Source organism: Malurus melanocephalus, unplaced genomic scaffold, assembly GCF_030028575.1.
Source record: "Malurus melanocephalus ecotype Western Australia unplaced genomic scaffold, MMel_1.1 scaffold_9, whole genome shotgun sequence".
Taxonomy (NCBI): Eukaryota; Metazoa; Chordata; class Aves; order Passeriformes; family Maluridae; genus Malurus; species Malurus melanocephalus.
This window is the reverse complement of record NW_026623241.1, coordinates 5,680,411-5,704,940: the sequence shown is the minus strand read 5'-3', so window position 1 is coordinate 5,704,940 and position 24,530 is coordinate 5,680,411. Positions and strand designations below refer to the sequence as shown.

The 24,530-nt window shown below is 40.4% G+C and overlaps 1 protein-coding gene across 1 annotated transcript in view; it reads right to left on the bottom strand.

Moving 5' to 3' along the window:
- Window positions 1-1,005: 1,005 nt before the first annotated feature.
- The window catches only part of TNKS (tankyrase), a 130,159-nt gene continuing 106,634 nt past the window's right edge, over window positions 1,006-24,530 (bottom strand). Inside the window, exons 15-28 of the mRNA XM_057375332.1 lie at window positions 23,539-23,684; window positions 22,426-22,591; window positions 19,515-19,734; window positions 19,163-19,272; window positions 16,483-16,671; window positions 14,899-15,172; window positions 14,168-14,250; window positions 12,275-12,395; window positions 11,559-11,656; window positions 10,082-10,156; window positions 8,766-8,871; window positions 7,710-7,896; window positions 6,795-6,951; window positions 1,006-3,549 (exon numbers count right to left, since the gene is read on the bottom strand). Coding sequence (XP_057231315.1) covers window positions 3,463-3,549; window positions 6,795-6,951; window positions 7,710-7,896; window positions 8,766-8,871; window positions 10,082-10,156; window positions 11,559-11,656; window positions 12,275-12,395; window positions 14,168-14,250; window positions 14,899-15,172; window positions 16,483-16,671; window positions 19,163-19,272; window positions 19,515-19,734; window positions 22,426-22,591; window positions 23,539-23,684 — 2,019 coding nt within the window. The 3' untranslated portion in view covers window positions 1,006-3,462. The remainder of the gene's footprint in view (window positions 3,550-6,794; window positions 6,952-7,709; window positions 7,897-8,765; window positions 8,872-10,081; window positions 10,157-11,558; window positions 11,657-12,274; window positions 12,396-14,167; window positions 14,251-14,898; window positions 15,173-16,482; window positions 16,672-19,162; window positions 19,273-19,514; window positions 19,735-22,425; window positions 22,592-23,538; window positions 23,685-24,530) is intronic.

Genomic DNA, 24,530 nt, shown 5'->3' with positions numbered 1-24,530 from the left:
CCTCCCTTCTTTGTTAGATGGTGGCTCTCCTTCTGTTTTACCTATTAAGGTCCTGTCACAAAACTACACAGAAGTTTCAAAATGCTACCTCAAAGGGGCACTGTCAAAAATCGAGAGACACATTGTCCTTTTCCCCAGCAGACTYCATGTTCTGTCCCTGGTCTCCCAAGCCTACGAGGGCCTATCCCAGAGTGTTCTTACATCCTCAGCTCCTACTGTGCCCCCACTGCTGACCCAGTGCTACAAATGAGCATCCCAACATCAGGGGACTGCTCTTCTCAGCAGGTCAAAACCTTCATTTTCAGGAGGCAGCAGCTGCCTGGTTATGGGGTCACGGCATTTTTAAGGTCCATTGTAAGCTAAAGCAGCACATCTGTACCGTTAACAACCTGCCAAATGCAGCTTTACCACCAAAACCACCGGGTTTTCCGCAGGTAAGTTTGACATTGATGAGCAGATCCTCACTTTGTTTTGAAGGGCAAGAGGAGCTACAATACATGCTACTCCTGCACAGGTTTCCACAACACACAGATGCATCATCAGGCCTGGGTATTCCTCCGTGTCTGGCCACAAACGGATATGAGATCACGTCATTACAAGACAAAAACCACTGCAAAATCATTTCCTCATACAGCACCTTTACTCTGCACAGAACATCAGAAACATTAACACTKGCAGTTCAAAGAKACTGGAAAGYAGAATCTCAGRATRTGCYGARTTGAAGGACCCATSAGGATCACCAAGTCCAACTCCTGGCCCTGCACAGGACMGYCCCAAGAGTCACCCCATGTGCCTGAGAATGYTGTCYAAAYACTCTTTGAACTCTGTCRACCTTGGTGTTGTGACCACTTCCCTGAAGAGCCTGTTACAGAGCCTAATCACCCTCTGGGTGAAAATCCTTTTCCTGATTTGCAGCCTAAATCTCCCCTAACTCGGCTTCATGCTGCTTCCTTGAGTCCTGTAACTGGTCACAGGAGTGAAGATATTGGTACCTGCTTATCCACTTCCTCTCGTAAGGATGCTGAAGACCCCAGTGAGGTCTCCCCTCAGTCTCCTCCAGGCTATTTTTATCCCCTAGAAGTTCAAGGCTGCAAAAGGAATCCTGACTAGCCGTTAGTTTAACCAGCACACAGGAAACAACAAGCAAGAAGAGCATCCGGTGTGGGCTTGGTGGGATTTTTCTTTTTAGGCTTGTTCTTGTTTTTGAAAGATGTAAAGCTTTTAACTTTCATGCCCACTTTAACCATTCTGCTCACCTAAGCAGCACGGCTGTTTCACCATTTACAACTATGTCTAACTGGGGATGGAGAGCAGCACTTGCTCTGGCCACTACCTGAAGCCTTAGCACAGACAGGCACATCCCCTCATTCCATTTTTAACTAAATTTAAAACAAATCCCAAACTTAAATGGTGAATAYAAAGCTTCAAAGCCTAGTGGTGATCTTTGCTATCCTAACACTATGAAACAAGTAGCCAAAATACAAGCACCCAATTTTATCAATGAAATTGTTTAAAAGGACAACTAGGCTAAAGCCTGGCTGGGACTTCAAAGCTACATATTTAATCAGGTCACAAAATGAAGCGAGAACCATATATCCACCRTCAGCTCAAGGAAAGTAAAACTCAAGAGTTCAAGTTCTGTTGGAGTATTGCTATTTCTAAGGTTTTCTTTAGAGATATTACAAACAGATGATGTTCAGGTAGCCATATTGTATCAAATGACTGATTTAACAGTGGGTGAAACTTCTTGTGAGGATGCTTCAACATTCATACCTTAATGTTAAAAATAAAAATGTTGTGTCTTAATGCTGAAAGTGAAAAGCTCTTCAGGTTGAAGTCTGTTTTATACAAACATACCAGCAAAAGCCCACTTGTGCGGAGCACACATATTTTTTATGAACAAAAAGCACACTATTCTGTTGCTTCTTTGCTTTAAGGGGGATAAAACCTGAATGTATGAACTGGATCATCAGTACTAAATAGTGCTGCTTGACAGAGAAATGTACAGCGCGTTGTGTCCAAAGGACATTTTTTCCTCCAGTTGTTACATGGTCAACACTGAAGCACATCTCCTGGGATTGGTTGTTTGAAAAAAAAATTAACAGATCTTGATCTTCAACCTTCTCTGAAACTGTAAAACACCACAAAAAAGAAACAGTTTCTACTTTTGTTAAATCCATATCCACCATGAGGGCAACTATTGAAACTGTTTGATGCTGTGCTRTGCAATGCTTAAAAATAACTTTCTTCTACCCAGCAAAATAAACCTGGGAATTTGCGAAGAAGGGTATTAAGTGAATAAATCCTAGCTTTGTTCTCTGGTATACCTGCAAACAAATCCACTTGCCAACTGATATTTTAAAATTTTGCTCTCATCAAAATGTAAAATCAATATTTTAAAAAGTTATACTTTTGTTAATCACTTAAGCTCTTCAACTGTGATGTCACACACAAAGATGTGACAGGAAACTGCTGTAATACACTCTTCCTTACCAGCCTGAAACCCATTTACTGGGCCTCATCTTACAGCGGGACATGAACTGGATATGCCCTTATGTATGAAATCTGACTTTTCACCTGCTTCTCCCAGCAAAACCATGTAACTGGTAACACCGCTGCAACTGAAGAACATTTCACAAGCTGCATGTACTTAACAGAAGCCTTATAAAATGTTGTTTTGGAGATAACAGCCCAGGGCATGAACCTGTTTCATGAAGTTCTTCCCAAGCACAAGAGCTGGTTTTACCCTTGCTAACACTTCCCAGGGTTTCCCCCAGAAAACTCACACAAGACAAAGCTGCCAACTGACATGGTTTGTTTCCACTCTAAAGTTACACTCACTCATGTTATTGTTTGTCAGAAGTGTGCAAAGAAAATCCTGTGTTGAAGAACTCGACCTAGCCCCTTCTCAGATGAAATTTATATTGCATTGTTAATGATTTTAGTCAACTTGACTTTGTGCAAAATCTTCAAGAAGGTTCCGGCTCAACCTCAGAATACAAAAGGAGAATAAATAGGATYTCTTGAAAACTGGAAATAAATGGTATGTATGCTGAAAAGAAAATGATGGGCTTAATGCAATTTATCTGCAAATAAAAGAACTAGAAAAGTAGTGTCTGAAATTTTTACGTGAGATGGCACCAATAAAGATTTCCATTTGCACAATAATGTTCCCAAGGTCTAGATCAAAACAATATTATTTTACACATGGTAACTGCAGAGACTAGGAGCCTGAGATATGTTATTAAAAGGCAGTCCCTTGTAAACTTTCCTCAAGAGGAACAGTAGCAGTCGAGTATGCAAGAGTTACTCATATCCTATTCATCAAGACAGCAATGCTTTATAAAAGACATACAGCTTATTTCCAGGTTGTTAAGAATTTTATGTGATACTGATTTTCTGAAACATGTATCCATCCAGTCCAAGATTGAAGTCACATCCTTCTTCACTGCTCTGAAGCTACTATGTCTTTTGTTCTGCTGCTGTTGCTGTCTGTGAGGGAGCTTCTGGTTTCACAATCTGGTATGTAATGAGATATTCTGGGTATGCCTGAAAATAAAATAAAAAAAAAAAAAAACTGGTTTATGCAAGGGACCCAGCAAGTTCCAGTTTTTGCATTTCACTAAACAGTGACCAGGAGGGACAGTACAAGAATCAGCTCTATGTTCACAGCATGCAAAAGAAAGTGAATTTCAAACCTAGCCAGCACTATGTGGAACTGCTGGATATACTTAACACCTTGGTTAATACACAAACAGAAATAAAAATGTTTCTTCTACACAGACACTGCCAGAAATTGTGTGCAACAGGAATTCAGAGTAAATTCCCTTGTTAGCTCACCCTACAAATCAGCCAGTGCCTGTAAGTTGCTTTAAAATCTCCAATGACTGATAATGTCTGACCTCGAAAGGGTCAATAACTTGCTATGTGACCTGCAAATGCCTTAGCACATAACCCAGTCATCTGTCCATCTGTCCAGGGTTTCCTGAAGACAGCTGGTAGGCAGTTCAGTCCCAGAACAGTCCCTGAATCCAAAAACTGCTGGAAGGCAGGGCTCCATTCAGAGGAACCTCAACAGATGAGATGGAGACTGGGCCTAGAGCAGCCTCATGTAATCCAGCAAGGGCAAASACACCTGAGATCAACGTCTTGTAACACTGCAGGAGAAGCCCCTCTGCTGAAAAGGTGATGGGGTCCTTGGGTAACAGCAAGCTAAAGCAGAATCAATAGTGTGTCCTGGCAGTAGTAAAGGCCATGAGCACCCTGTGGTACATCACCAGGTATAACAGCCACTGCTGTTTATTCAGTACTCACTCGGCCACATGTAAAAAAAATGCATATAATTTTTAGATCCTCCAATACAAGAAAGATGTCAACAASCTGGAGCCAAGTTCAGCAAAAGAACAACAGAATAGTCAGAGGGAGAAAGCACAGGACAAACAAGAACAAGCTGAGAGAGATGGGCTTGTTTGGCTCAGAAAAGAGCAGGGTTTGTGGGACCCCAAAGCAATCTTGCATTATGTGTGGAAGGCTTTTGGAGAAAACAGCCATCTCTTTGATGATGCACAGCAGGAGAATGAGATTAATTAAAAAGGGAAGCTTTCTATTGGATAYAAAGAACGTATTAATCCACTCTGAGGATAAGTAACCAAAGGAACAAGCTGCTGTAGGATGCTGTGAAACACCATTTGCTGAGGCCTCCAAGACCTACCTGGTCAAAGAAAGCCCTCAACAATCTGGCCTGGATTCAGTGTGAACAAGAGGCYGGCCCATGTAACCTCCTTTGAACCTAAACTATCTAATCTCATTTTAGAATCATAGAATGGTTTGTATATGAGGGATCTTTAAAGATCATCTGGTTCCAGGCCCCCTGCTATTGGCAGGGACAACTTCCACTAGACCAGGCTGCTCAAAGCCCCATCCGGCCTGGCCTTGAAAACTTCCAGGAATGGAGCACCCAAAGCTTCTCTGAGCAACCTGTTCTGGAGCCTCCTTACCCTCTGAATAAACMATTTCTTCCTAACATCTCATCTAAATCTCTCCTCATTTAGTTTAAAACTATTCCCCCATGTCCTATCACTAGGTGCCTGTGTAAAAAGTTGCTCTTCCTCTTTTTTATAAGCCCTCTTTACATACTGCAAGGCTGCTATAAGGTCTCCCTGCAGCCTTCTCCAGGCTGAACAATCCCAATTCTCTCAGTCTTTCCTCACAGGAGAGGCGCCTCATCCCTCTGATGATGTTCTGGCCCTCCTCTGGACCCCCTCTGTCCTTCCTGTGCTGAGGACCCCAGAGCTGGATGCAGCACCCCAGGTGAGGTCTAAGGAGGGCAGAGTAGAGGAGAAGRATCACCTCCCCTTGAGCTGCTGGCCACTCCTCTTTTGATGCAGTTCAGGATGTGGCTGCTTCTCTGGGTTATAAGCACACACTGTTGCCTCTTGTCCAGCTTTTCATCACTGGAACATCCACATCCTCCTCCACAGGGCTGCACTTCCCAGYTCATTTCCTAGTCTATATTCATGTCTGGGATTGTCCTGCAATTGCCAAGTGCAGCATCTTGCACTTGGCCTTGATGAACCACATGCGGTTTTTGTGAGCCCATTTCTCAAGCACGTCCAGGTCCCCCTGGATGGCATCCCATCCTTCTGTTGTGTCACCTGCAGACTTGCTGGGAGTTCACTCCATCTCACTGTCTGTATCACTGAAACAATTATTAAAGAGCACCAGTCCCAAGAGAGAGCCCTGAGGGACACTCTTGTCATGAGCCTCCACTACTGACCACAACTCTCTGCCTGTGTCCATGCAGTCAATTCCTTATCCTCCAAATAGTCTACCCTTCAAAGCTCAAGATAAGGATGTTGTGTGGGACATGACAAGTAGATGAYATTGGTCCATCTTCCCTTGTCAACCATCACTGTCACTCTATCATAGAAAATCATTTAACTGGTCAGGCACAATTTGTCCTTACAAAAGCTGAGCTGGCTGTCTTGCATGTGCCGTCCATGAGGATCTGTTCCATGATCTTCCCAGGCACAGGGGTGAGGCTCCCCTACCTGTAGTTCCCCTGTCTACTTTTCTCTCCTTATAAAAACTATGAGTGATGTTCCCTTTTTCCAGTTGCTGGCAGTCCTGACTGCCATAACTTTTCAAACATCACAGAACCACAGGATATTCTGAGCTGGAAGGGACCTGCAAGGATCAAGTCCAACTCGTGAGTGAATGGCCCTTAAAGGCATCAAACCCACGGCATTTGTATTATCAGCAGCATGCTCCAACCAACCATCTCAGGGTGTGATGGAGAGTGGCTTGGCAACATTACTTGGCCAGCTTCCTCAGGACCTGGGATGTTTGTCATCAGGTCCCACAGGCTTGTGGCTATTCCATTTCATCAGGTGGTCTTGGAGCCACCCACTGCAGTAAGCAAAACACTTTTTCTAGAGTCAGGGTCTAGCTGAGTAATTCAGATTGAAAATCAACATTTGAAGATTGCTCTGCTACTCCAGCTGCCATTTAAGGGTAGTCTCTGTCACTGCTGGGAATCTACAGGGAAGCTACAATTCTTAATAGACTCCATCAGTGCTGCACAGGGGAAACTAGGCAATTCTGCATGGTATAAAGCAGAGCAGATCAGTGGAGAGTAGCAGCATTTGCTGTCTAGATACATGACACTGTTTATTTCCACATTTAAATGAAAAGAAAAATAAACCTAATCAGCCAGGTTATCACAGCACACTTTGTCTGGAAACCAGCCACACCCCATCTCCAGCTCCAAGCTCAGTCYTTGCTAACCCACGTACCTGTTCTCCTCTATAGATAACATACTCAGCGTATGCAAGTCCATTCACGCTTGGCCTGCCGATAACAGAATGGTGCCCTGGAGGGGCATGAGCCATTTTCATTGTGCTGAACTGAAGAAAGGATTTTCCAAGGGTCACTCTACAGAAGAGCATTTGTCTAAAAGGAAAAAAGAAATATTTTCAAACATCTTACTAGGACTTGTATGCTTCCAGAATGATTTCTGTTTTTCGAGTTTATTTCSTTACAATTAATTTCTCAAGGCTTTTTCAAGAAACACTTTTTTTCAGAAATCAGTTCTAAGACTGTATAAAACCTGTCACGAAAAGTCTTTCATGACACACAGAATGGAAGAAACAGTTTGTTTAGCCCTTGCATGGCAGCCTGTTCTAGTTCATTTTATATGAAGCTGTTGAAAGAAGCTGAAAAACTCTCTRTGTTCCTACCAGCAGGGAATGGACAGGTGTCCTAGTGTGAGAAACACATTGATCTACTCCAGTACAAAACAAATCCGTGATTAAGTCCTGTTCACTACCTCCAAAATTACCTGATCCACAGTACAACACTGTACTGCTGACCACCACTTTGCACTGCAGTTTTGTTCTGAGAGTGCCTGGAGTTTAATTGCTATTTTCCCCTGACTCTTCATTTTCAAACTTGCTGTTTCAAGCCCCTTTTCTGAACCACAGCCCACTTTGATTTATACTCACTGCATGCTCAGATGTAATTTCTGACCTTCCTGTGGGACTAGCTGCATTTATATTCATTTTTGTTCTGCCTTGACAAATGGAAAACTGCATTTTTCCTGCCATGAGCAAGCTCAAGTGGCCATTCTTTCCCTGCAGGTCACCCTGTGCCAGGATCATAAAAACCAGGACAGCCAGAATTATGTGTGGGGAATTCAGCTAGACACATACCTGTGGCAGATGTAACAGGACCTGTCTTTGTGTGTGGGACAGCCTGTTCCTCCCCCTATTCCATACACATACTGGTTGCTTTTTGAGGAGTTCTCAGCAAAGTAAATTCCAGCTCCAAACATTCCTCCAATGTATGCATGCCTTTCATCAAATCCTTTGTGAATGATAGCATTAATAAAAGGAGACCCTAGAACAGTGACACAAAAAAGACACATACTTGTTAAATTGTATAGTAATACAAGACTCAATGTCAAGMGGATTTTATCTGCCTCAAATAGACCATTAAATACCAGAAAGTGTGCTCAGTCAGCTGGAAGGGGGCGATACCCAGCAGGATGCAGTGATGTGTGGGATTTATCATTATATACCAAAATCCCACGTGTGACTCATTTCTTACTCATTTCACAGATCTCATTAAATGGCTTTCTCCCCACTCACATTTCAGTGCAATTTATCTTGTCAATGCACACCTTCTCCAGAAGTCAGTACTGGTTAAAGTGGGGCAAGGTGTCAGGACAATCATACCCAAAACTAGCTTATTATTCCTATACAGAATCATATAGGAATCYAGGGCAGAAGGACCTTCAGGCAATTGTCATTTGCAAGCATTTCTGGAGAAATCTTACTGAAACTCATGGTTGGTTTTGATTCTTTTCCCTGATGCATGCCTGAAGCACCAGGGTAAAACGCTTTTACTGTGTGCTGCTCCCCTTATTTAGAAGGCACCATGTCTTTCTCACAGCAATGTGACATCATCCCAGAAGCTTTACTGGAAATGACTAAGATATGGCTTGGCAAAAAACCTTCCTTTTTCTTAAAAAAATGAAACAAAATAGAAGTATTTCTCACCTAGTGTAGCTTTTTTGACTGCAGTAACCACAGAGAGTAACTCCACCACCCCCACACCCCCAATGAACCCCCTGCATTTCTARTGTAAAACCACAGTCACTTACACAGGATGGTGACACAGCAACATTAACATTGCCCCTGGATCATTGCAAGGTTTTGGGTTTTTTGTTAAATATCAATACATACCAAGAGACACTGCTTCCTTACCGTGAAACAACATGCGCTCATTGTGATGATTATGATTCTCCTCTGACACCTCCTTCTGTCTGTGACAGAATCTCTCCCGCAACTTCTTGTTCACCACCTTTTGAATCTGAAGTGGAACAACAGATCAAACCATGATGTTACTACAACATTTCAATCTGTCACACATACTTGAATTGCAGTTGAAATAAAATACAGTTTCACAGAGTTCACATTAATTTGACAGGGAAACTGAGGGCAAGACGTGTGAATGCTATAAGGAAACCAACCCCATGGCTGTTCTGCACACAAGGCTGGAGTCTCTCAAACTCTGTAGCACAAGCTTACAAATGGCTAAAATGAGTGTGAAATTGCAGCTTAAGTTCTCAGGTTTAAGGACAACTTCCAGGCTTCTTCTCTCAGAGCCAGCAATAAAACAAAAATCTACAAACTGTCTGAAACATCTTCCCTCTCTGCTTTGAGCTCTGTTGACCAATCTGGTCTAGCTCTTTGAGACCTGCTGTCTAGTTTACATTTATGTTTTATGAAAAGGACCAACTYTAGAGGAAAAAATAAGGAGATGTGCTGTTTAACCTGTATTATTTCAGCCACATGCGGTAACACCACTGTGGTTTCTATAAAGGATATCACCTTTGGCTGGGAGTAGGATGGAAACAGAGTTTATTTCACAACATGTGATCTACTGGATGAAATTGCAAAGGCTGTGCACAGGTCTGCTTCTCAAAGAGATAGACAGCACAGGTTTGCTGGAGCTCAGAAACCAAGTTCTGTTCTGACTGCCTCTATTTCCTTCTCCCCACAAAAAGAAACCAGTGTACTTTCCCTCAGAAAGACAACACTATTTTTTGAAATGCCACGGCTTGTAAAGGGTTTTTTTCTAACTGACAAGGGCAAAGGAGGTGGTGTCAAGCTGGAAAGTTGCATAGGGAGATAGAAACTTTCTATTAGAAGCCTAATCTTTTCACACACACCCCAAAATATCCTTTAAAGAGGCAAGAAAAGACTACATTGACAAAAAAAAATAACATCTGTGTTGCAAAGGTCAAATACAGAAGCTTTGACCTCTGAAATTCAATCAGGTTCTTCACCACATCTCTCTCCAACATCTGTTCTTCAGCCTCCTTTAGAAGCCCAAGTGGACACTTCCCCCTCATTCCCTGTGCAGAGCACACATTCATTTTAGCACTTGCTTTAACTCTGTTCCTGAATATCACTTTGACAAAGAACTTTTAATATAAAAGGGYAAACCATTAAACCGATTCTGCCCACAGGCATAAATACTTAACACACTTTTAAAACTGAGAGGTTTTGAAACTTACCCTGATGACRTTGTATCTGTTGAAGATCCCACCAGCATTTCCACCATCGCGATGCTCCCGGATTGTACTTTGCATCTAAATAAAAACCCAAAAGTGAATGTTCAGCACATAAACCCTGMCAGCAAGGCAAAGTATCCATGCAGTGTCTTAATATATCACTGGCAACAACAGAATATCTAGATGGAAAATTAATTAAAAGGTGTAAAAAGAAAAAAATCTCAATTTTAAACCGAGGTAACTGAGGTAYACCGTAATTTCTCAGGCAGCCAACATGGTATGCTTTCCACAATATGGAAGCTAGATGATGCAATTATCCAATCTTGTAATAAAAATCCACATAAGAAAAAGAATAATAATGGTATTTGCTATCAAAATGATGTACAACTAGAAAACCTGCTTTAAATTAGAAATAAACAGCCTTTGAAAATTAATATACAAAAAGATCAGTTTGAAGTAATAACAAATGTGATTTTAATGAGCTTAGCTTCCATTTCTTAGTATTAAGAAACTACYTGCCCGGTAAATTCTCCTATGTTGTTAGCAGAGCATTTCTGATTCCCTCAGAGATAGTTTCAYTGTGTCTTTTAGAGAAGTATTTATAGCTACAGCAATAATATTTAGCAATAGTTCAAATAAATATTCCAATTTACTATGGCAGACAAGTGACCCTTTCTTTCAGAAAAGTTTATAAAAAAGATCTGCACAAATTCTAGTTTATGAAGTTACTAATAAAAACATCCCATCTAATCTGGCAGCAATCCAGATTATSTAGACTTTTTAAGATTCCAAACACTTGGTGCTATAGTCTAGCAACATGACACAAATAGCAAATGTACAGTAAAATGGAGTTTCTTCCAAACATGACTCTTCATGAAGTCTCTTTTCTGTTATGATTTTTGCTTTCAAAACGGTATGTGCTTGTAGTTTACTTAAATAAAAGAGCATGTGTGTGTGTGGGAGGCAAAATTGCAGTCAATTCTCAATTATTCAAGAGCTGTTTATCTGGGTTACAGATTAACTAAGCCAGAGACTAGAGAAAACAAGCTGGTTCACTTGCAGAAACAGCTTGAGAACAGCAAATGCCTAGAGAATTGCAAGGCCTTGATCCCTTGGTCTTTACACACAGCTTTTAATTTCCACAGGTCCGCTTACCTATGGAAAGCTGTGGAAACCCTCTCCATGAGACAATATTAAAGACAGGATCCAAAACACAACAACAAAATAAAGTAGGGATAACACTAAGAAAGTAGAGACTGCTTATTAAAAAAATTGGCAAGACATAGCAAAATGATTTCTATCATTGCTCCRTATGAAAGCACAAATGAAGAACCCTGAACTTCATGTCTGATCTATGCATTTCATACACCAAAGCCTATTTCAGCACTTTCAACATGTATTGCACACTTCAGCTCTGACAGGTTATAAGTAAAAGAAAAATATACAGCCACTGAGGTGTTAAGAAAGGGACTTGGATTACCTCCTCTTCCACAGACTGATATTCCTTATCGTCAGGAGCAAGGTCAAGGAGAATGGTCCCCTGACTCACACAGTGGAAAGTCAAATACGGATTGGTACCTGCAAAGAGAAGGAATGAAAAGGAGCAAAAATAAACAGGAAAAACCAATACTGGCTCTATTTGTATCCATCATCATCATTATTCTTCTTAAACAACCCCAGTACAGCAGGAAATGGAAAATAAACACAAGGCATAAGTACAACCTCAAAAACATAAAAAGTGCTTTCGTTAGCAGCAGAGGCTTTAAAAGAGAGAAGGGAAATGCATGTGGGACATAATTGCCTTTATTGCTTCCTCTTCCAATAAAAACATCTCAGAAGCGTGGGGCAGCCTGACTCCATCGGCCCACGCTTCAGGATATAACTGGCCTGTGGGTAGGTACACAGGGCAAATCAATCCAAAAGCTCCTGTCTGGGTGAAACAGGGTCCTGTGAAATGGGCAAAGCTGTCCCAGGGGTGTCCATTCTCTGGAAAGGCAAGTGATCACTCARTTCTCTATCTCCTTAATATATTCTTTAGCTATCACAACCACTCGGCCACCATGTCTGCAGCTAATACACTTTSCTGACATTCAGATTCTTTCAAGTCCTGGTGACAATGCCTACATTCAGAGCAGGTGACTTCTGGGAGCCTGCTGTTTTTTACATTACACTAATCAGTAAAAGTGTCATATTTACCTTGCTGCCCTCCTAGAAGTCTCTCCACACCTTTTATTAATTTGTGACGGTGTCCATATGCATTGATGCCAATTTCTTTAAGCTCCTCATGCCCCATGTCAGCGAGCACATCCAGGGTTATCTGGAAAGGTGAAAGATGACAAAAATCACTTGCCAAACCTGGCCTGACTTCCAAGGCTGGAGACCTATCACTTCAGAAAACAGACAGTATTCAAGATGCAACCAAGAGCGTAAAGATATTTAATGTTTTGCTTCACTTCTACTTGCTGCCACCTTCTGGCAAACCCCTCCCTACCACAGGACATACCCAGCTGCTACAGCCTGAAGTTGAGCAAAACTCATACTTCTCTCACACAAATTAACAAGAGCCGGTTCTCACAGAAGGTTCTCCACAAAGCTTTTTACTTAGGCAGAAAGGGGATACATGGAAATGCTGGGACAAATACGGGAGTGCTTTTGAAGTGTCCAAAGTTTCAGTGTTGTACAATTCATTATTTTCACTACACAAGCAGAAATTAATTTTCCACAAGGTTACTATTAAAGAGCCAAGGTGAAAAAGTGTATATGAAGRTACTTCTTGGAAAAATCAGCTTAAAAGAATAAGCTTAAAGGAGATGAGCTTGTTTTTTCTACAAAGGAACTTACAAGCAGAGCTAAATTATTTCAAAATTATGAATATAGTGAATCCGATTTGCATTGTTAAATCTTATTAGTAGGGGAACTTCTTAACAACAGTTTAGGAGCTAAGGAAGTAAAAGTAGAACAAAACCAGCTAGGCAACAGTAAGGTGTGAAAAATAGTAAGAGAAACATGAGCAGAGCATAGGTTGGTTTTAGCTTGTTTTCCTTCTGAAGAGAAACAGTTCCAAATTAAAGAAAAGAGCTTATACTTCATATATAAAAAGGGACAAATAATACAGTATTTTATCTTTGAAAATATACCTCCCAGAATATTTCACAGAAACAGCTGGAACTGTAAGCAACACRTTACATTTAAAACCTTTGTTTCCTGATCCCTCAACAAAAGATTAACAGCAGAGGATGGAGGAAAAAATAATCATCGAATCCTGTCTCTTGCACTTGTACCTTTCACATTGGTACTCCCATCAATACATCCATCTCATTCACATAAACAAATAAATTTCTTTAACTGCAACATGTCAAATTTAAGAAACAGTACATAAAGGGAATCTACAAATACATGACAGCTACTTCTGCTCTAAAGCATAATGTAAGCTTGAGAAACTTACATTAATTGTACTCTTTTCATATACTGTGAATTATTGATAAATCTGYATGTCTTTTTCCCTATCTCTCAATGTCATTTGAAACTTAGTAGCCCTGCAAAACCCTCATAACGCTATGACCCTAACCTAATAGGAAATGTAGCTTCTGCATTCTCTAGTGTGACTGCTGCTGTGGCAGATTTTTATTTCAGCTTACAGTCAMACTGGAGGGTTWCTCAGATCTAACCAAAGTATCACATGCAGCATTACAGGTGGTGAAGGCTTGTTGGCTATCAAGACTGCTGAAGGACAAGTGCATGTGACATTCCAAACTAACTGTTGTAGTCATCATGTTCAAAGTTCACAAGGTCCAAAATAACCCTCAGAATACAAGCCAAATCAGCAGTCATAGTGTATGTATAAGTGAAAGCTACTTGACATTAGAATCCAAAAAGAAAAGGTATTTTCATCTGTTTTGCAACTTCACCATATTGTATCTGGCAACTCATTTGCAGAAAACTGAAAAAAAAACCTGACACACTCAGTTTTCTGTAGATATGAAGTGTGGGCTTTTTCCTTTACTTTTTCAATTAGAAAATGAAAACGTCACTCGAATTTATTAGATTAGTTTATCTCTAAAACACACAGAGATGAGGCTTGCCACTTACCTGTTCTGTCTCAAAGATGTCCCGAAGGTGTTCAAGACCCAGGCTTTTTAGAAATTGGGTAATGTTCATGTCAAGACCAGAAACTATAAGAGAAGAAACAACTCTTTTTATCCTATGCATCCAAAGTAACAAAAACCAAACCAACAAAAAAATTATGTTAAAAAAAAAATCAAGCAATACCACCGATTCTCCCCAAATTCCAAACTCTGATTCTTTTTATAATCAATTTGTCTATGCCGGTAATAAACAATATGCTTCCATTGTGTCAAAGCTCTCAGCAAAGCTAATCACTGTTTCCTCTTCAGAATTAACTATTAGAAGCACAAACTATCTGTGACAAATAGAGGTTCATATTGCAAAGAGAAGGAAAAGAAGAGTGGGTATATTTTTACTATGTGATCACCTAGATGCTGACTTAAAGCACGGATTCCAGATACTAATCGAAGAGTTTAAAAAGCCTTAGTAAAACACCCCAGCCATCACAATCATATATTCTTCATCAAAATAATTCTCAATGGATTTTTTTTATAAAATCAATGAACATCTGGGCCCCTAATCAGATCTGCATTTGTAGTCAGATCTAATCACTGACAGCAAACACTGATGAACAGTGCTCCTAGAAGAGCATGTGGAAACASAGTAAGCATCAGGCACTTTAAAACACAGGTTCTGGCTAGTCAGAAATGCTTTTCAGATAAAGCAAGGCCTATTTTGATACTAAACTACTGTACTTCTGGCAATGTAAACTTGTCCAGCAGCAAATGCACCTTCTCCTTCCTTCCTGTCAGTTCCTGCTGCTCCATCCCCRGCATTCGATGCTCCTCCTACAGCTAGTTCTGCCAGTGGCCCAGCGAGGTTATCAATGCTGCTGGCAGCAGAGAGGCAGGATGGTGTGGATGCTGGTGAGATCACAGAGGCACTAACAACAGTAGCTTGAGGCTTGAAGCATGTGGGCAAAGCTTCTGGAGGCATCGCATCTATCAGCAAAGCTCGGATATCATCAGCCTGAAAAACAGAATGAATACCCAACATGAGGTCCTACTATCACAAATCACTAAGCTCTGGAAAGGATTTTTCTTTTCAATTGTTTTAATTGATTGCTCCATTCCCCATTAGAAAGAAAACTGCCAACTTCTGTTACAGGGGAATTCGGTTACAAAAACATTTTGATTCATCACTCAGACACAGATGGATCAGGTTGTTCCCATTTCAGAAGGTATGTAAGAAGGTACATCTTTCKGGCACAATGACTTTACAGGTGCTAAAGCCAGGGAGATCAATGCAGCAATATCATTTTGAAATCCTTCAGAACCTAGGCCACTTCTCAATTTCTCTGTCAGGCTCAACTTCAGGTGCACTGGAACAAGGTCTCAGTGGAAAGACTACCACTGCCTTTGCTATAATCACATTTCATAGTGTTAGAATAGAAAAAAAATGGACAAGAGATCAGGAGAAATAYGAATTTAGCTAACAACTGGATTTAGCCTTTATTGACTAAATTAAACAATACCCTCATCTTCAAGTATTTCCTCCTTGAAAGTTCTTGTAGAACACAATTAGGACATCCTTATTTTTCCCAAGAGAAATCAAACAATTTTCATATCCTTCATCACACAGCAAATTTCCTAGAGCTCAGATTACTCTGGAGGRTATTTCTTGAACTCTTTGTAAATAAATCAATAACATTAAAAGATACTTGCACTGTATCCAGACACAGCATCCAATTTGGTTGCATTATCTATTCCATCAAGATTGATTAACCTGAGGCACATGTTCATAAAACCTTATTAGGCTTTTTAACCAGCCACCACTTACAAGAAATTTTACAGATGCCAGAAAAAGTTTGATAGCCACCTACAAATCACTGAACTCTGTTTTGGAGTTAGGAAAAAGAAAAMGAACTGAGGTAATAGGCAGGCACTAAGAACAGGCATCCAGTGAAAGTTCCCATTTCTGTAAAGGGCCATCTGGTGTTCCTCCTAGGTTCAAAGAAATAATCACCAACAGTACACAAACTGACCATCATCAGAGACATTGCAAAGAGTTTTATTTCTGGGAATGATGAGATTGAGCCCAAGAATGAATCCTTCAGGAGAAGCAAACCTTAAATAACAAGCCACGCTAAGATCTCATTTGAAGGAAAATGCCTGGACCAATGGATAAAAAGCCACAAACAGGCACTTGGTAGATGCTCTTYTCTCTCCACCTCAGCACAACAGAAGCTGAGAACCACTGATGCCACAGAGCCATAGAAATGAATTTAATATGCAGAGTAAATCCTCCAGTCCAGCCTGTGGCTGCCTAACATGACTTACTGTTGCCAGGTCTAGTGGTGTCTGACCCTCTTGGTTCTTCATGGTTGGATCTGCTCCATGAGCTAACAGCAGAGCACAGAGCTGTGTCCTTCCTTTTTGAGCAGCTTCATGCAAAGGTGTGAATGCCCATTTATCTGTTGCATTTACACATGTATTGTATTTGATCAACAGGGCTGCTATATCCACATGCTGGAAAACACAAGAACATCTTAATCAACATAACACTGGTAAAACATACATTTCCTTTTTCATGCTGGAGGTACTGCTGCATAGAGATCTCTGTAGTTTCTCTTTCCTGTAACTCATTCTGCCACCTGTGTCTACATAGCAGCACACTTCTCAAGGCACCAGTTTATACTGCAGCTCTACAGTCATCTGTGTCTGTGCACCACCAGATCATTCACCAGCACATGAAGAATTGGGATCAGGCACAGAATCAGATTTCTCTTGAATCACCCCAAGTACATAGCATGAAGTATGTGCCAGCTGCAAGAGCAGACATGACACTTAATCCTACATAAAAAAATTATCTGTGGACAAATTTGAACTGGCAAATTTACAGGGCTGCAACATTTGTGATCTGAAGATCAACTGAGTTACCCCATTCCATACACAGAAATCTTTGTTGTACTTTCTTTCTTGCAAGACTTTGAACTCATCCATGGCAGGACAGATTTGCTTTATCTTCAATCATATTTTATGAGAACTGTAATTGATAAAATGTATTATGAGTRTCACAAGGAACAGCTGTTTTACATGGGCTATAAAAGTAATGAACTTATAACTCCATGCTTTCATCAATATCCCATCCTTGAAGTCTGCCAAGTAAAAATAAGAGAATAGAAAATTTAAAAATGAAAWTTTTGCCTGGCTGTGTCTAACCTCTGTCTTTCTTGTGCACGACAGCAAAGAAAAAAAAAGCAGATAGTCAAAATGAGTGAGTAGGAACATGAAACACTAAAATGGTAATCAGAAGCACGAAGACTTGCCAATGGATTTCCTTTTTCCCCTCAATGGCAATTAAGTGACTCTTTGCAGCTCTCATAAAACAGCTTGGTCTCTGAACAAGTGTGGTTTGAAAATACTGCCAACTTTGTTTTTCTTCTTCACCAAACTTTTAAAGCAATTGCTGTTCCTGTGATTTTTCTGCCACAGAAAACCCTATTGAGGGACACATGGCATGAAGTGCTGGGTGGGAGAACTGAAGAAACTTTGTCAGGAAAAGGCAGAGCCTGTGAAACTTGCCAGCTTTGAACTTGTGATTCTAATACTCATCTCTTCTCTACCTCCCATCACAGAGCTCTGAACAGGCTGATGACAGCTCAGAGAGAAGTGTGGGATGCCAGGAAAGGTATGCAGCAACTCTTAACTACATAAGCTGATGGAAAAACACCAAACAYTGCCTTTTTAATGTTTCCTAGAGAAAGCAAGGCAATCAGATTAAATTGGCATTATGGTTTTTAGAAGTATAATCAGCTAAAACCAATCTCTGACATTTCTCTACGCCAATAAGGAATGCTTTGACTTTGTGTAAAATGTGTGTTTTGGTTTCTCAAATAAAAAGATCATAATATTTGCAACAGAATTTATCTCTAGATCTAAGCAACATTCTGGCAATTAATGCTTATGGCAGATGCTGATAAACAATATTGCTTGGTATTAGGATCCAGTAACATATAAGAATGCTATATAGCATTTCTAATCTTTCATTAGGATTTGGGACTTTTTGCTCTTTAGGCCACTGGGATCCCAGAGTAACGTAAAGAACCAATATAGTCCATTGACACTCTTTAAAAAAAAAGGTGAACACTGCAGTTTTTATTTCATTTGCTCTCAAACAAAAGCAATTGTGGTTACATTATGACAATCTCTCYCAGATTTTACTGTATTTGTGCCAGGGCCAGGTAAGTAATAGACAAAGCATACCATGAGACCATCAAACCCACTACTTCTTGAGCTTCATGTCCTCTGACTGTAAGCACAGAGCCAGGCACCTCTCAAACACCATTTCTGTACAATTATTTACAAGAGGTTTTTCTCACCAATCCACAGCTGAAAACTGCTTATAAGCAATCTATCAGGCATCTGTGCAACTGGTACACAGACACGTACTCCTATATGGACGAAGGAGGGCCCGCCTAATCCAAAATGGTTTGAATCTGCCACTGCACATCCCTGCAGCAGGTGGCTTGCCCAGGAGGACGACCACATTACAAACCCAGTAGTCTTTCAACACTTCAGCTCTAGCTTTAGACTCCCACCAAACATCAGCTGTAACAGACCTCCAACCTCCACTTCCCTGTCATCATCTGCACATGATCCCTGGGTATTTTTCTCTTCCTTCCATCGAAGTTTTTCAGAGCYAACTTGAGTTCTGTTTCAAGTATCACCTCAAACTTAACCCTGTTCAATCCTCTGCATCTGCTTGCCTGCATAAAAGGTACGTTGTAGCGATCTTTCCAAACTGCAGACTTTAACTCCTAAAGCACACCTGAATTTGTCTTGTTGAACATGTAGGACTGCAAACAGGAGTCACAAAAGCAACTTAGCCCACCATGTATTTCATGCCATCAAAACCTGAACTATGTTCACAGCAAAACAGCTGCAAAATAACTGGCTTTAGATATGACTTCAAGGAGTTCCTTGCTGTTCTACTCATGGCAAGAATGCCTGTACCTACCCCATAGGATGCTGCATTGTGTAGGGGGATTAATCCTCCTTTGTCTTGGGCATTAACATCAGCACCATGCTCAAGAAGGTATTCAGCTACTTCCAAATTGTTGTAACCAGCTGTAGAAAAGGCACAGGAAAAGAAATCCAGTGTTAGGAGAGCTAAACTAAGGAAAAATATTAGACAGGAAAGCTAAGGCAATTTTTCAACTGCAAAAATTCCTCCTTCCCAGTAACTCTATTAACTCCCAAAATACAGGTGCCATAGGACAATTCTCTGTGAAACTCTTCCTATACCAATCCTTTTGGCAAATTACATCTGTAGCCCTACCCTAAATATGTAAACCTGGTGTGTTACCCACCTGCGAGATGCAGTGGTGTCGAATTTCTTCCCTGGGTGTCTCTGCAATTGATATTTTCTTGAGTACACAGCTTCTGCACTCGTGCCAGGCACCCCTTCTTGGCAGCATCTAGCAAGGCAGCATCTCCTCGCAGCAGATCCTGGATATCTGTGTCCCCTTCTTTCACCAAATCTAGAGGAGTGTTCCCATCTCGATTCTTTTTGGTTGGATCAGCTCCATGCTGCAAAGAGCAAAGTGGCACGCTACTGTCACAATCATGCACAGAGCAGGGAACCTAAGTGTGTCACTGTTGTGAAAGAAGGTGGGATTTTGCTGACCTACCATAATGAAGTAATAATTGTACAGATTAGTAGGCACATGAAAATAAATTCAGAAGGCTGAGGCCTAAAGCACTCGTCTGAAACAGAGATGTGTGAATCTCAACTCTACAGGCAAGAATGGCAGCCCTCTGGAAGAGCTACMAGTAGCTCTACTTGCAACTGAATTATGTTCAGGAGCATTTCCTGCAGACAGCTATTTCCTACTGTCACAGTAGTGAGGGAAAACCAACTGCAAGTACATYGCTGCCAGTCCTCCTCTTCTCCTGAAAACTGGCAGGAATCAGATGGCTGGCAGAGGTATTTCCTGAGCACAACTTCTGAGCTAGCAAAGCCAGGCTCTGAGGTTTACTAAATGCCACCCTGATATTGAAAGGCATTTGTTTGAGAAGGGAACTAGAAAAATACTCTTCTCTACATCTTCCAATAGGTAAGAGCACCATCTTAAGCAGTTTATGAGGGGCTTTCAAAGCAGTGAAAAAAAAAATTTGGTGGACAAGTGGAGTTGGATGACTGCTGGAGTGTATCTCTRCTGGTAAAACATGCAGATCAGGCAGCGATAAGAACACAGTACTGAAGCACAGGGGACTGAGAAGGGGAACATACAACTACATAGACCATATGGTGTGAGTCACATCCACATTCAGTTTTGTGGGAGGACAGCTCCTTCCCTATTCACTCTCACAGCAGTGGGAAAAAACAAAGACTGATAAAGCAGAGGCAGCTGCTGGCACTATAGTTCCCTGGCTGACCTCTTTGGAATAGTCAAACACAGTAGTCCAATCCCTGCCAGCAACTCTACCCTGCCATTTCCCACTGGACACGCTGGCAATGCTGTGCTAGCGTGAGCCATGGGGAACAAGATGGGAATGGGGAGAACAGAGGGAATTAACTGCTTTGTATTTGGAAGCAGTACAACTGTGTTCGTGGTRTAAAGGATAAAGAGCAAGGGACAGAAAGGGACAGTGTATTGATTACACAGAACCAGTTCCACATCTGTGGCTCTTTTAGGAAGAGAGCATTCTTTGCACAAAGCCTTTCAGAATGCAATGACTTCTCCAAGATATGACCTTAAATCCCTTAATTTACAACTCATCGAAATTGTAACTACTCAAATATACTCCAGAATAAATATCTGAATGAAGAGGCCTCCTCTGAGACCCCTTCCAAAGCACAGAAACAAATGAAGGTGTTAATTTTGAAGAAAGGTGATGAAAATGACAGTATCTCCAAAATGCCTGTTTATTTTTGTTTCCTTCTTCAAGCAGAAGAGAGAGAAGAAGCACAAGTCGGGGAGAGTCAAGCTCAACATCCACAACTCAGCAGAACTGACAGCACTGCCAGCTGGCATAGGAGACACAGCAGGAGAAACCCTGAGCAAACTGCAGTGTGAGCACATATCCACAGACACCCAGGGACTTTACATCTGTGTCACCTTAAGGGCATATCTAGCCCTTGTGCAAGAGTGATTTTTAAAAATTAAATTTCAGCACTTTTCTATTTCCTGTTGTACATCCATTCAGGATCCTTTGAAGACAAAATATGGCTAAACTCCCTGTGGAATCATCAGAAAAGRCCAGAGATCTCCAGTGTCTATAATACAACACTGTGCTTGAGAGATTACGAGTGTTCCTATAGCTTGAGCTAACATCTCTATTAGGTTGTTACAGGCCACACCATGCYTTCTCCACAGACATCCCTGAACATCTTCAGGTTTCTGCTGTAGATGTGCTCCAAACTATCATGCTTCTCTCTCTGCCTGCTTTTTTGGTAATCAAGTGAAATAATTAATAAGATAGGAGGGAAATACTTGGGCTTTGCAGCAGCAAATGCAAAGTGGCTGGGGAAGATCCTCATTAATTTAAGACTATTCACATTCTGACTTTCTCCAGTTTTAAATGTTGTGCTTCAGAGGGATATTAGCAGACAAGGCTGAAACAGGAAACAAGATTGGCAAGAAATTCTACTCTATCACCCCCTTTCACCCTCCCACAGAATGATCTGACCTTATGTTAAGAAGTTTCTCAAACTCATGTTTCTCACTGGAAACATTTTCGCATTACCTCATGCTTTTTACAGGTTCTTCCTCTAAGTAGAATGAATATTTATGCCACAGGATATTAACATGCATTTCCTCCAGGAGCTTGATTAAATATACATTAACACAACAGTTTTAAATTTCTCTCATACCAAACAGCAATTAGGATCCACCTTCAGTTATTGCTTTGTAACACAGTCTTGCATAAGTATTAACAAAAAATTACTTAAATGCAGTAACTGTTTCAGAAAAGGATGGATAGCACAAGGTGGGGAGTTCATATTTTTACATAAATTCAGCTGTTTTTTTCCAGTTTCAGGGTCTTGTCCTATTTGGCTAACAGTATAAATACACATGCTGGAAATTGTACTTGTACTGATGATTCATTTTAAGTGAATGATATTACACAAGAAACCATCTGACAATTGCAAGATGAAAATTGATTCAAAGATGCCATGAAGAATTCACTGAATGCAATTTACTTTGCATTAATGTTTCTACAGAAAAAATAAATACATATGCATTTAAAGACACATCTGAGAACTCCAGCACATACTTTTAAAAGCAGTTTGCAGATTTCATATTTTCCTTTTGCTGCTGCTTCATGTAGAGGAGTGAATTTCCACAGGTCTGCTACGTTGACAGAAGCACCATGCCTCACTAAGAGTTCAGCCACYTCGTAGTGTCCATAAGAACAGGCATTGTGTAGGGGTACTAAGCCACTAATCAAAGAGAAAGCATTAATAGCTAGAGAATAAAATTCTATATGCAATTATACCAAGTTTCAGTAGATAAAACTCYCACTTTCAGCAGACATTACTGTTATCTTTCAGTCGTTCCAGTTTTCATGGCTTTATTTCTCTGCTATTAAAACATCAATTAAACCTTAATTATACTCCTTCAGTTCTTATCCGCAAGACTTAAAGTACTTAGCAAGCCCAAGTCTTACTGCTTCCACAATCAAGTAACTTCACGCTGACAAAAACTAAATTGCAAAACTCGTTGTTCTGAGTTTGGATATTTGAGTGTAAATTTCAAGAAAGATAGAACATTATATAATGTGTCTGAAATGCAGTTATTGGTAAGTACTGCACATCTGATAGAAACCTAAACACTTCTTACAGGGTAAGCCTGAAAATCCAGTATTGGAAATTAATTCTCCCCCATCCTCAACTAATATATTGGAATAAAAGATCAAACACAACCATGCTGTTAACAATTAATGCAAAAGCCTGTAAATGGTTTTAYTGAATATTAACTGAAAAAATAACTAACCTGATAATAAAAGCTAACTAATAGAATTAGAAAAATGACCAGAGAAAACCTTAGTATTTTACCCCATTTTATTCAAAACTAATTTTAGAYCACCTAAAACAAGTTCAAGGCCACTTTTAAGCAAAACAAAGTCTCCAAAATGGGCAAAAGGAAGAAGYGTCATGTATTACAGGGCCAGATATGTACTTGATAACAGCTTTTCCAGAAAGCAAAGTATGCTGTAAGGCTCTACCAATCTCTCTACAGCACAGGAACAATGGAGAACAAGCAAGAAAGAGAAAAATGTTCAACAGAAAAACACGATGRTCACTGAAATCTGAAGCAAAATGAATAGGTGGAATGTAAGTCTCACACTAAGACAGAACAGCAGAACATATAATGGAATGTAATGTACCCTTTATCTTTGGCATGCACATCTGCTCCATGGTGCAAGAGATACTCCACCACTGATACGCGGTTATATCCTGCAGCAAAGTGCAGTGGTGTTGAGTGACGGCCTTCCAAATCTCTGCAATTCACATTCTGAGGGCTGCAAAGTTGCTGTGAAGACAAAAGAACCCAAAATCTAGTACAGAACYAAAATTACCAAATAAAAAACTCCAGAAAACCAAACAGCAATAACAAAACATGAAACAAACAAACTGAAAAGAACTAAATTATCATCTCCAAAGACCCCAACACAAAATCTGATCCACTTACTATATACAATTTTTTTTAAGTATCAAGAAATTTCTTTCTACTTACGCAAAGTTAAAAAATGGCTGCTCTGAATTTTTAGCTGAAAGCACTTCTACAACAAACAAGACTTAAACGATGAAAGTAAGGCCATGTAACTTTCTCCAGATATACTACCATTTCCAGCCTATATTGCCTTCAGAAAACTAGAAACATTTAGCCTAGCAGTCAGAGGAACWGCTGGTGCACAAAACTGTTGCTATTTGAATATTAATATATATCATGTTGAAGTTCAAGGTGGCAAAGTATGCGCAACAGTCTATCTGAAGGATTCTTTGTCCACAGACCAAGCGTCAAAGACAAGATCAAACCTTCTTGTAATGTTGGGATTCCATAGCCTGACCCTTCACCATCAGATTAAAGATGGTTAAAACATGAAGTCTGCTACTTATTCACAGTGTTTGCTTGCCATATGATTGAATCATACACCTGAGGGCTTTTTTCTACTAAACTGTGATTCTGAGGATCACACAACCCCCTCAAAAAATTATGGCTAAATCTGAGTCCATCAGACCTGACTGTGTGAAGGACTGGCAGAATAAACGAGCGGAAACTCAAGAGAAACACACCTCAGTACATCTTAATGAACTACTGTATAGAAGAAGAAATAGAAAGATCCATGCCTTCTGATTTTTTATGATTTACCATCAG